Source organism: Suncus etruscus, chromosome 1 (assembly GCF_024139225.1).
Source record: "Suncus etruscus isolate mSunEtr1 chromosome 1, mSunEtr1.pri.cur, whole genome shotgun sequence".
In the NCBI taxonomy this organism is placed as follows: domain Eukaryota; kingdom Metazoa; phylum Chordata; class Mammalia; order Eulipotyphla; family Soricidae; genus Suncus; species Suncus etruscus.
The window spans coordinates 1,390,244-1,402,851 of record NC_064848.1 but is presented as its reverse complement, the minus strand read 5'-3'; the positions used below and the strand labels follow the sequence as shown (position 1 = coordinate 1,402,851).

Genomic DNA, 12,608 nt, shown 5'->3' with positions numbered 1-12,608 from the left:
GGATCATTCTTGATATAGTGTTTTATTCATTTAAATTCAGATAGACTCTGGTACATTTCAGCAAAAGAATTTTCTGGTCAGCTGTCTACCTTGAAAGAATGTAAGAAATGTTTTGGGTTTTTTTTGTTTTTGTTTTTGTTTTTTGAGCCATACCCAGTCATGCTCAGGGCTGACTCCTAGCTCTGTGCTCTGGGATCATTCCTGGTGGTATTTGGGAGGACCATTGGGGTGCTGGAAATGGAACCTAGGTTGGCTGCATGCAAGTACCTGCCGTACTGTCTCTCTGGTTCCAAGAAATATTTTCTGCAGGGGCACCAAAGGCAGTTCAGGAGTCTGGGAGCCACTCTGGTGATACTCAGACACCTGAACTAGATGATTGATTCAGTGCTAGAACCAGAAAATGTGTTGCTGCTTGTGGGGTTCACATAATGCAGGGATTTGAATTTGGGTCCTGGTGCATGCACCCCTGACCACTGAGATATCTTCCCAGCCTATGGAATCTGTTGTTGTTGTTATTATTATTATCATTATTACTTGGTTTTTGGCTTCACACCAACTGCGCTGAGGGGTTGCTCATGGCTCTGCATTAAGAAATTGCTCCTAGCAGGCTCAGTGAACCATATGGAATGCCGGCATTCAAACCACCGTCCATCCTGGGTCAGGTGCGTGCAAGGCAAATGTCCTACCACTGTGCTATTTCTCTGGACCCAGAATTTGTTATTTTTAAGGCCACATCTGTTGATGCACAGAATTGCTACTGGCAATGCGGAGTAGACCATGTTGTGCTAGAGATCAAATGTAGGCCTCCTAGATGCAAAGTGTGGACCCAGCCCATTAATTCTCTCCCTCTCTGGTCCTGCAGTTTTGTTTTGTAACTAAATTTGTATTTTGCTTACACGTTTGAAGTTTAATAATTGTTTTTAATCTTTTAATTATAAATAAGACATTAACACCAGAAACTAAATATTCTAGGTATCTCTTGGGTCTAATAAATGCTTAGTGAAGCAATTTTTATTGTTATAGCATTAGCTAAGAAGAGAGGCAAAGGTTAGGACTCAGAATTTGGGGGAAAGTTTTAGGAGGACTTGCATAAAATGTTGGCTTGTTTGAATGTAGTTATATAGTTCTGACCTACTAAGCAGGGGCCCTCAAACATTTGAAACAGGGGGCCAGTTCACTGTCCCTCAGACCATTGGAGGGTCTGACTATAGTAAAAACAAAACTTATGAACGAATTCTTATGCACACTGAATATATCTTATTTTGCAATGAAGAAACAAAACAGATACAAATACAATATGTGGCCCGCGGGCCATAGTTTGAGGACCACTGTAAGTGTTGCATGCCTCTGTGGTCAGTTCAAGTGTCTTTTTGTTTGTTTGTTTTTGTTTTTTGTTTTTTTGGATCACACACTTGACCACATTCAGGGATTACTTTTAGCTCTGCACTCAGAAATTGCTCTTGGCAGTCTTGAAGGACCTTATGGGATTCCGGGAATCAAACCATTGTCTGTCCTTGGTTGGCCATGTGCAAGGCAAATGCCCTACTGCTGTGCTATTTCTATTTCCCTGGCCCCAGTTCATGTGTCTTAAACACTGTGAAAACATTATTATTATTATTATTATTTTGTTTGTTTTTGTTTTGGGCCCACACTAGTGATGCTCAGGAGTTACTCCTGGTTTTGTGCTCAGAAATTGCTCCTGGATTGAGGGACCATATGGGATGCTGCGGGATCGAACTGTGATCTGTCTTAGGTTGGCTCATGCAAAACAGACGCCCTACCGCTTGCGCCACCACTCCGGCCCCTATTATTTTCTTTTTATCATTTGAATACTGATCTTCAGTTATTCCTGAGTATTCACCAAGTGTTAGTAGGTTCTGTCATTTGTAAATAACAAGTCTTTTTTTCTAGAATAAAAGAGCCTACATAAAGAGGCATAGACATTAAATGTTCAGTTGATGAGTAAACTATTTTATAACCTGTTTCATATTTATTAGAAATAATTTTGGGGGGCTGGGAAGGTGGCGCTAGAGATAAGGTGTCTGCCTTGTAAGCGTTAGCCAAGGAACGGACCACGGTTCGATCCCCCGGTGTCCCATATGGTCCCCCCAAGCCAGGGGCAATTTCTGAGCACTTAGCCAGGAGTAGCCCCTGAGCGTCAAACGGGTGTGGCCCAAAAAAAAAAAAAAAAACAAAAAAAAAGCCAAAAGAAATAATTTTGGGGCCGGCGAGGTGGCGCTACAGGTAAGGTGTCTGACTTGCAAGCGCTAGCCAAGGAAGGAGCACGGTTTGATCCCCCCGGTGTCCCATATGGTCCCCCAAGCCAGGGGCGATTTCTGAGCGCTTAGCCAGGAGTAACCCCTGAGCATCAAACAGGTGTGGCCCAAAAAACCAAAAAAAAAAAAAAGAAATAATCTGATGACCTCTTCTGACTATAAATTTTCATAGGCCACTGCCCACCAACTTTAAATGTAAATATGGCCCTTGCATGCTGACGTTTATTTCATTCTCACTTGGATTGTGATTTATTGTTTAAGTACTTGTAGGCAATGCTTAATTTGATTCTGTACAGGTACTCTGAAAAAACTGACAAAAATGTCATTTGATTCTAGTCTTCTACAGTTTAGTGACTTGCCCAAGGACAAGAGGAGAGTTAGGACAAGAAACCAGTTTTCTCTAGTTCCAAATCCTTTATTCTTTCCTGAAGTTAAATGGCACTGTGTTTCTTCAGATGCATAAAACTTAATTCTTTTCTTCTAACATAAAAACATACCTGGAATGCCGTATCATAATTTGTTTCACAGCTCATATACTAAACATAGCTGTTGGGCAAAGAGACGGATTGAGTCTTTGGGTAATCAGCCAGAAAGAATACAAGATGTCTTACTCGGATTATGCCTTTTGGAAGTTCTCAACTAACTGAGCACTTGAAGCTCTTCCCACGTTCATCTTTCAGATCTAAGAAGATATCATGATCTTTAGTGCTCAATAGTTACTTTAAGAGATAGCACAGTTGTCTGCTGTATACTCGTCTGTGCAGAAGTCAAATCCAGAAATAATTGTTTGCAAGGTAGATGAAGACCAATGGCTACTTGATTCTGTGTAAAATGCTGGTGCCAACAACACCTTACCTTTCTGGCTTTGTTTCAACTAAACCTACCAAGTTTCTGTCTAGAGCTTCATAATTCACCCTCGTTTACACTTACCCAAGGCTGTGTTTACTTGAAAGGTGATATTTATGCAGAAACTGAGGTCGTATAATAAATAATCTGGAGCTTTAACTGTAGAAAACTAGGGCAGAATGTGGTTCTGTGGTAGAGCACCTGCCTTGCATATGTAAGATCTTGGGTTTGATCCTGGCACTACCAGTGGAAGTGGAATCTTCATACACTCTTATAATTAGGAAGCATTTACATTTAAAAAAAATAACAACAACAAAATCTCTAAAGTTTTAAGATGCATTTTTGTGTTATCCATTCTTTTTGGGTAGCAACATACTTTGGGGCTCATATTTCTTGGATTAACAGAGTATTTCAACTTCTCTTTGCCTTTCTCTTAGATTCTGGTTTGCTAGTAAAAAAAAGTAACAGGATGTGTGTTGTGGAATTTGATCAAAAATACCATCAGTTTTGACTTTCCCACAAGACCAGGTATTTTTCTTGCCCCTCTGTACAACAGAACACACTGAGGTTAGTGGGTCTCCTTGATATGCCCTTTGCTATTCACTTACATTACAATATGAGCTGTGTTTTTGGCTCTTCCTTGCTAGGCTCCTTCCCACTCATTTCCTATCATCCAGATCAGACATTTATAATGACATCAGATAGTTGGTTGTCTTTTTTCTTGAAGTGTTAACAGTGTTAAGAAATTTGAGTTTATAAACTAAAAAAAGATTTATCAGGAATAATTATTTTGCCTCCTTTCCAGATTTCTTTCATTAGTCTTCTTATTTGTTTTGTTTTGTTTTGTTTTTGAGAGACTTGCTTTTGTTTTCCAGAATGAATGCGACCCCCAACTTCACGTGGCTTCCCAAACTTGAGAGTTGTTTTTAAATTGTGAGAGTAATATTTTTCAGTACCTAAATCTTTTCTTTAAAAATCTCCAGAAGTCATAAATAATTGTTACTTACTGAGTTCTATTTTTAAAATCGAAATGAGTTTGTTTTTTTTTTGTTTTTGTTTTTGTTTTTTTTTTTACTGTTGATCACTTTAGATATATATTTTTGAAAACTCAATTTGCCAGCTAAATTTAGTTTTTGGTTTGTTTTTAATGTGTAGAATGCCTTCCTTTGCTTGTTTTGGAATGATAATATGTTTTGATTTTATGGTGGTTTCTGTGCTGGCTTTATGTGCATGAATGTGGCAGGGGGTTATTTACTCCCTTTTTAGGATAAAGGGTCAGATAAAGGTTAGAGGAGTGCAACCTTGGTGGGGGACCCCCGACCCGCGGGGGTGTGGGAATGAGGGTCGCTAGTAATTTGTGGGTTTACTCGAGCAGGTCCGATCTGTGAAGAAAACTTAAGAAGTTAGTAAGAAAAATCTTCAAGACAACACATGCTGTTCAAAAGGGTTTTATTGCCGGGGAGATCAGCTTTTAAGGGCGAAATACGTCAGAGGGTGTTACAGGTTTCCACCAATTACAACTGCAAGCACTCATTAGCATAAGCTGGGGGCAGGTAATAGAGGAGGGGTAAAGGGGTAGACCTGAGCACATGTTTGTACTGAAAGCACAAGATCCAAACAGGGTCTTATAAATTTTACTCAGCAAGCATAAATAAAACATCAGCTGTAATCATATTAATCTTTTGCTAACACAAAGGCAAGTTGCTTTATAATTTTCTTTCTGGCTGGATGTATTGGGCTGCTTTGAATTTACTTTAGTATTTGTCTATTTCCTTTGTCCTCAGGGCATGGGTGCCTCTGGTCACGTGGGTAACAAGGTCAGGGATTTCTGAGGCACCTTTGTTCTAGGTTCCATCAGTTCGGCTCCCCACAGAGGAGAACTAGATTAATTCTTTTCTTGGGATGGGTCATACCTGGTAGTGCTCAGGGCTTACTCCTGGCTCTGTGCTCAGGGATCACTACTGCTCGAAGGACCATAAAAGGCATAAAGGCAAACACCTTGCCTGTTGCCTTTCCCTCTGACCCTGAGACAAATTCTTTTAATCAAATTATTTCCCCCCCTAACAAAAAAAATAAAATAAAATAAATTATTTTCCCCCACATGTACCTAATTGACTTAAAATTGTGGATAAAACTACCCTCATTTAGTTGGATATAACTCTGTCTTCCTCAATATTTTCACTTTCATTTCAGTCTGCCATTCATATTCTGTTTTGATTTTTCCTTTCTGAGTCTCCTCAGCTCCCTTCAGTCAGTAGTTTGACAATCAAGATTATTTCTTTGCTCAAACTAAATATTCCCACTGGAAACTTTCACTAGTAATACTACTTTTATACAGGAGGGAGGATTGATATTCATAAAACATCTTTCAAATAAATAAAAAATAAAACATTTTTATATGTTCTAAATATTAATTCTCTGTACTAGCCCTAATTATGAAAGCTTTGCTAGTTATTAGCTTCATTTAATTTCCTAGTTCTGTACCCATATTAGTTCCAGACATGAGAGAAAGAAAACATTTAATATGTGGGGCCAGAGTGATAACACATCAGGTAAGGTGTTTGCTTTGCTTGCAACTGTCCCAGGCTCAATCCCTGGCATCCCTTATGTCTTCCAGGAGTAACTTTTGAGCACAGAGCCAGGAGTAGCTGCTGTGCACCACCAGATGTGGCCCAAATACTAAAAAAATATTTTTTGTAATCTTTTCTCAACTAGGAACTAGAGTGGTAGCACAGTGGTAGCATGTTTGCCTTGCACATGGCTGACCCAGGACGAATGTGGGTTCAATCCTCAGCATCCCATATGGTCCCTTGAGCCAGGAGTGATTTCTGAGCACAAAGCCAGCAATAACCCCTGAGCACCGCCGAGGTGGGCCCCCCAAAAAATTTTCCTCAACTGATAGGAGGTAATAAAGAGTGTTAATATAGTAGAACCAGTAATTCTATACTTGACAATACCAGCATAAAGAATTACTCAATAAGTAGTAAGCCTTCAAGTATATGTATATATTTTATACAGAATTATCAGTGATAAGTGTAATTTACTTGACAACTTCTTGACTTGCTTTATATAATAGTGTATATTAAGTTACTATACTCCTTTAACTGAAACTATAAAGTATTGAATTTGAATTGGTGCTAAACAGTGTCATTCTCATTAAATCATATCAGTCTCTCTCTCTCTCTTTTTTTTTTTTTTTGTTTTGTTTTTCGGGCCACATCTGTTTGATGCTCAGGGGTTACTCCTGGCTAATCGCTCAGAAATTGCCCTTGGCTTGGGGGAACCATATGGGGAATCGAACTGCAGTCCTCCCTTGGCTAGCGCTTGCAAGGCAGACACCTTACCACTAGCACCACCTCTCCAGCCCCAGTCTCTCTCTCTCTCTCTCTCTCTCTCTCTCTCTCTCTCTCTCTCTCTCTCTCTCTCTCTCTCTCTCTCTCTCTCTCTCTCTCTCTCTCTCTTTTTTAAATAACTCTTTGAGGGGCCCGGAGAGATAGCACAGCGGCGTTTGCCTTGCAAGCAGCCGATCCAGGACCAAAGGTGGTTGGTTCAAATCCCGGAGTCCTATATGTCTCTCTCTCTCTCTCTCTCTCTCTCTCTCTCTCTCTCTCTCTCTCTCTCTCTCTCTCTCTCTCTCTCTCTCTCTCTCTCTCTCTCTCTCTCTTTTTTAAATAACTCTTTGAGGGGCCCGGAGAGATAGCACAGCGGCGTTTGCCTTGCAAGCAGCCGATCCAGGACCAAAGGTGGTTGGTTCAAATCCCGGAGTCCTATATGGTCCCCTGTGCCTGCCAGGAGCTATTTCTTTTTTTTTTTTTTTTTTTTTTTTTTTTTGGTTTTTGGGCCACACCCTGTGACGCTCAGGGGTTACTCCTGGCTATGCGCTCAGAAGTTGCTCCTGGCTTCTTGGGGGACCATATGGGACGCCGGGGGATCGAACCGCGGTCCGTCCTAGGCTAGCGAAGGCAAGGCAGGCACCTTACCTCCAGCGCCACCGCCCGGCCCCCGCCAGGAGCTATTTCTGAGCAGACAGCCAGGAGTAACCCCTGAACATCGCCAGGTGTGGCCCAAAAACCAAACAAAAACAAACAAACAAAAAAACTCTTTGAGGGCTGGAGTGATAGCATTATCATTATAGTGGTAGGACATTTTCCTTGTACACAGCCGACCCAGGACAGACCTGTGTTCTATCCCTGGCATTCAATAATGTCCCTTGAGCCTGCCAGGAGCAATATCTGAGTGCAGAGTCAAGGGTAACCCCTGACCACTGCTGGATATGGCCCCAAAACTCTTTGAACATATTGGTAGGGAAAATGATGAGCAAGACCAAATCTTATACAGGTTAGTCATCGTTATTTTAAAGAGTTGAAAGCAATTTATTATAGGTAACAAATGAAAAAATATGTATAGAAGGGATGGTAAGTAATAAGGTTGAGAGTAGAACTACTGTATAGCAGTTATAAGTAGTTACCAGATACTTCAGTGTATGAAGTCCATGTTATGTCTAATACATGTAGACCACTATATATTGATCACTGGAGAATAGAAATGCTGCCCTTTATATACACTTGACCTATATTAAGGGAGAAAAACAGTGAGAAAAGGAATGATTGGCTAATAAGTAGGATATGAACAACATTGAAAATTCATGTCACCCCACATCTACACAAGATAGAACAAATGTCAGATAAATCTGATTTAAGTGTAGGCTGTAAATCTCATCACTGAAAATCTAGAAAACAACAGGACAGAATCTTCTCTGACTTCCCTGGTCTCTAAAGTGGTTTGAAAACTAGGAAAGGAAACTGCAAAGACCAGACCGCAAATGCCAACTTCCTCTGACAATGGATCTGTGAGCACCTCAGAAAGCATGAAAATGTATTTCCCTTTCCTCCAGACCAGCTGGAAACCTTTTGTTTGCTGTCTTAGTTAATGGATGAGAGAGTGCAATTTGTTCTCTGAAATTTTATTCTTGTAGATGCATTGAAAATATACAGGAGCACGGTGTGAAGAGGTCTTCCTCCTGAGCACTAGCGTCCAGACTAAAAGTGACCTGTCCGCAATTTTTGTGGCCCTGACCTTCCTCATCGGGACACTCATCATCGGAGCCCTCTACTTCCTCTGCAGGTAACAGAAATAGAAAGAGGCCCCCACAAGAAAAAGTAATGAAGAATATGATACATAATTAATGTACCCTTTGGTTCTAGGTATTTCTCCAGAGTGTTTTCTATTTCGAGTTCTCTCCCTAATAGGATTTTTGTTATTAAATTACAATGTAACTTTGGGAAGGATCTTAAATCATCACTGTTTATTTTTGGTTTTTGGGTCACGCTCACTGTTGCTCAGGACTTATTCCTGGTGTGGCTCTGCCCTCCTGGCATGGCTCAGAGCGATGCAGATGGGGTGCTGAGACTCAAACCCGGGTCAGGCCTGTGCAAGGCAAGCACACTGCCCACTGTACCATCACTCCCTAATTGTATTTCTGAAATGAAACGTCTTGTAGCCATTCATTAATAAAAGTGGATACCTTAAAATCTAAAATAACCCCAGAGCCAGACAGTTTTTCTGAGTGAATTTTTTAAACAAAGGGGAAAACACATGAAAGTAATATACTGTAGGGAATAGCCACTGTTCTGTTTTCAGGAGTGTATCTGCACTGTTACTCACGCCTACACAGATACATGCACCCTGCTCAGGCTGCCAGAGAGGAGGCTTCCATCATGTGTCCTCCTTCTTCTGGAAATTGGCAGTTCAGGTCAAGGTGGAGCTATTCAGGAGTGTTACCTCCCTTTCTTGTTTGTCTATGGCCCCATCTTCTTCCTAAGAATGTAATGAGATGACCATTTCTCTGACTTGCCTGTAAAGGCATCAGCGCCCCCATATCCCGAGGCCCCAGTTAGCCTTAATCCCCTCCACATAACCCCCATTTTCAAATAGTGTCACATTCAGGTGTAGGGCCTCAAGTTAGGCTTTTGGTGAATGGTGGGGAACACAATGTGATTCTTTCACAGAGTTCCTGTATTCATGTTTTACTGAAAAGCAAAATACCATGGGATGGAGGAGGAGACAGGCAAATGTATCTCAAGGAATGATGGAGGGTGACAGGTCAAAAGTCTAGTTAGTGAGCAGGCAGACTAAAGACTTAGAGGAAAGTCAGTGTGGCAGTTCAAATCTACCTGCTATCACCTGAAAGAATTTCTTCCTGCTCAAAGCGAGCTACCTTTCTGGGGCCAGAGAGATAGTATACCAGGTAGGGCATTTGCCTTGCATACATTTGTCCTAGGTTTTATCCCCAACATCCTGTATGGTCCTCCAACCACAACCAGGACTGATTCCTGAGTGCAGAGCATAGCATTAGTGGGTGTGACCCCAGTAACTATCAAAGGAGACCAGACTTTGTTGTATTAAAGCTTAGATTATGGGGCCGGAGAGAGAGCACAGTGGTAGGGTGTGTGCCTTGCATGCAGATAAATGGTGGTTCAAATCCCGGCATCCCATATGATCCCTTGAGCCTGCCAGGAGCGATTTCTGAGCACAAAGCCAGGAGTAACCCCTGAACACCACCAGGTGTGGCCCAAAAACCAAAATTAATTCAATAAATAAAATAACATCCTTGAATACTTTTCAGGTACGATGGTAGCATACTTGGGTCTGTTTATTTTTCATTTTTGTATCATAACACCAACAGAGAGGTGTTATCGCTTGTACGTGTCTTAATGCCAAGAACTAGATTAATTTGACAAATTCCATATGGCTATTGCTTATACTCAAAATGTAGACATCTGGGCTCTTGTAGGCAGATCAAATAATGTATTTGTGAGAAATAAGATGCTTTGATCTAGAACAGTGGATTGGGCATTTGTCTTGAAGGAAGCCAACACAGATTTGATCCCTGGCATTCCATATGGTCTCCTGAGCTTGCAGAAGAGTGCAGAACCAGAAGTAACCTCTGGGTAGCACTGGGTGTGCCTTCCCCCACCAAAAAAATGAGGAAAGAAATTAGATGTTTTCTAGAACGAGACCACGTTCTGTTCACTGTCTTTGTTTTTATGCCCACTAGTGTTTGGAATTACTTTAAGTGGTGGATCTTTTGAAAGATAGTAATTATTGAGTGCTATCTTTGAGTGAAATACAAAGTCATAGCCCATTCATGCTGCTATCTAGGCCAGAATCAATAGTCTCAGGAGAAACCAGTGTATTAGAGAGCATTACAGCATTTCATTTGTGGTGAAAGTGGTTTTGAATTCATTTTCATTGAGGAACTGGTTGGGCACTGATACACTGGGGAAAAAAGTGAAATAAGAATATTCCAATCTTACATTATACTGCCTAGAGTGTCCCCTATTCTCCTTATTATTATTGTCATTGCCAAGTCCAAAGGTCACACACATTTATCATGTACATGAGATGGGATCATACTGGTTTTGGCATTCAGCAACCATGCAAGTAGTTATGGGAATCAAACTTGAGTCCTCACAGATACAGAGCCACTGAGCCATATCCCAGCACCTTTCCTTTCCCACAAGTACTTTGCTGTTATTGTTCTGTTATGAGCACTTAGATGCAGTTACAGTAAATGATCATAAGACCATAAGGATGAAGCACAGCCTTTAAAATACTTTTGTACCCCCCCTTTTTTTTGCTGGAGAGATAGTACAGTGGGTAGGGCATTTGCCTGGCACTCAGCTGACCTAAGTTCAATCTCCAGCACTGCACATGGCCTCCCAAGCACCACCAAGAATGATCTTTGAGCATCATTGGGTGCAGTAACCCAAGCCCTCCTCCCCACAAAAATCCATGTTGGTAAGGGGCTGAGATAGCACATGGGTTAAGGTGCTTGCTCAGCTGACCATATATGTCCTCTGAAACCCCAAACCCAAGAAATACAAATAACAAGTGCTGTTATTAAAATCCCATGGTCTGGGGCCGGAAAGATAGCATGGAGGTAAGGCGTTTCATGCAGAAGGTTGGTGGTTCAAATCCCGGCATCCCATATGGTCCTCTGAGCCTGCCAGGAGCAATTTCTGAGCATAGAGCTAGGAGTAACCCCTGAGCGCTGGCCAGGTGTGACCCCAAAACAAACAAACAAAAAATCCTATGGTCAAGGGCCAGAGTGGTGGCACAAGCATTAGGGTGTTTGCCTTGCAGTAGGCTAACCTAGAATGGACTGTGGTTTGATCCCGAGGCATCCCATATGGTCCCCCAAGCCAGGAGCGATTTCTGAGCGCATAGCCAGGAGTAACCTTTGAGCATCACTGGGTGTGGCCCAAAAGCAAAAAAAAAAAAAAATCTATGGTCAGGGCTGGAGCAAAGCATAATGGGTAGGGCACTTGCCTTGCACCCAACTGACCCAGGTTTGATCTCTGATATCCCATTTGTTCTCCCAAGCCAGCCAGGAGTGATTTCCGAGCCAGGAGTAACCCCAGTGCTGCCGGGTATGGCTCAAAAACAACAACAACAAATTCCATGGAATAAAATATTTGCCTAAACCCACAGAGGGTCACAGAGGGGCCCCAACTAATAAGGGAAATCAACCTGTTTTTATAAAAGAACAAAATAGCATTATTCTAAAATTCAGCTTCTCTGGGGCCAGAGCGATAGTAGAGTGGGTAGGGCACTTCCTTGTGTATAGCCAGCCTGTGTTTGATCTCTAGAAATCTAAATGCCCCAGAGCCTGCAAAAAGTGAACCTATTGCACTGCCAGATGTGACCCTAAGACCAAAAATGAAAAAATGAAATGCAGCTGCTCTGTAAAGGATAATGGACTAAATGGCAGCGCTGATCTGAGGTCTTCAGAGGACTCCTGCTGCCCTGCCTGTGTGAGAATGAGGGTGAATGATAGATAGGTTGGCAAGAAAAGTTGTGGCATTCTGCTGATCTAGTGTCAGAATTCTTCCTGCTCTTCTTGCCCATGTCTCATTCCCACGTGTTTTTCTCCTCAGGAAATGCCCCTTTCAGAGGACCAGTTCCATCCATTATGATATGAACCTGACAGAGATGAGCAGCATTGGTGCCCATCATGGCGAGTGAACTTCACCAGAGCGCTGCAGGTTGTACCCACGGGCTGGGACCAGTAGAGACAGGCTCTGTCCAGAGAGGCCGTCTGCCAAATTATTCTGTGACTTTCATTCTAAGTACCTCTTTTCTTTGTGATTTTTGGTTGGTTTGGGGAGCACACTCAGCAGTGCTCAGAGATGACTCCTGACTCTGCTCAAGAATCACTCCTGACTATATCCAGGGGACCATTTGCAGTGCCAAAGATCAAACCTGCATCCGCAGAATGGAGACATGTACCCTACGCCCTGGTACTATTTTTCTGGCCCTTAGGTACTTTTTTTTTTTACCTGCAAATGACTCTCCGATTAGTGATCTGATACCAGTCATCCCTTTCCCCAAAGTAAACCATGTTTTCTAAACACCTAAAAATGTTACCATCGGTGAGTTACCTGCATGGAAAAGATTGGATTCTTTATTTTTCTTTTAAACATT

The 12,608-nt window shown here is 41.9% G+C and overlaps 1 protein-coding gene across 1 annotated transcript in view; it reads left to right on the top strand.

The window, feature by feature from the left end:
• The window catches only part of NRG4 (neuregulin 4), a 55,092-nt gene extending 42,943 nt beyond the window's left edge, over positions 1–12,149 (top strand). Inside the window, 3 exon segments of the mRNA XM_049781994.1 lie at positions 8,098–8,105; positions 8,108–8,246; positions 12,062–12,149. Of these exon segments, the coding sequence (XP_049637951.1) occupies positions 8,098–8,105; positions 8,108–8,246; positions 12,062–12,149 (235 nt within the window).
• Positions 12,150–12,608: the final 459 nt, after the last annotated feature.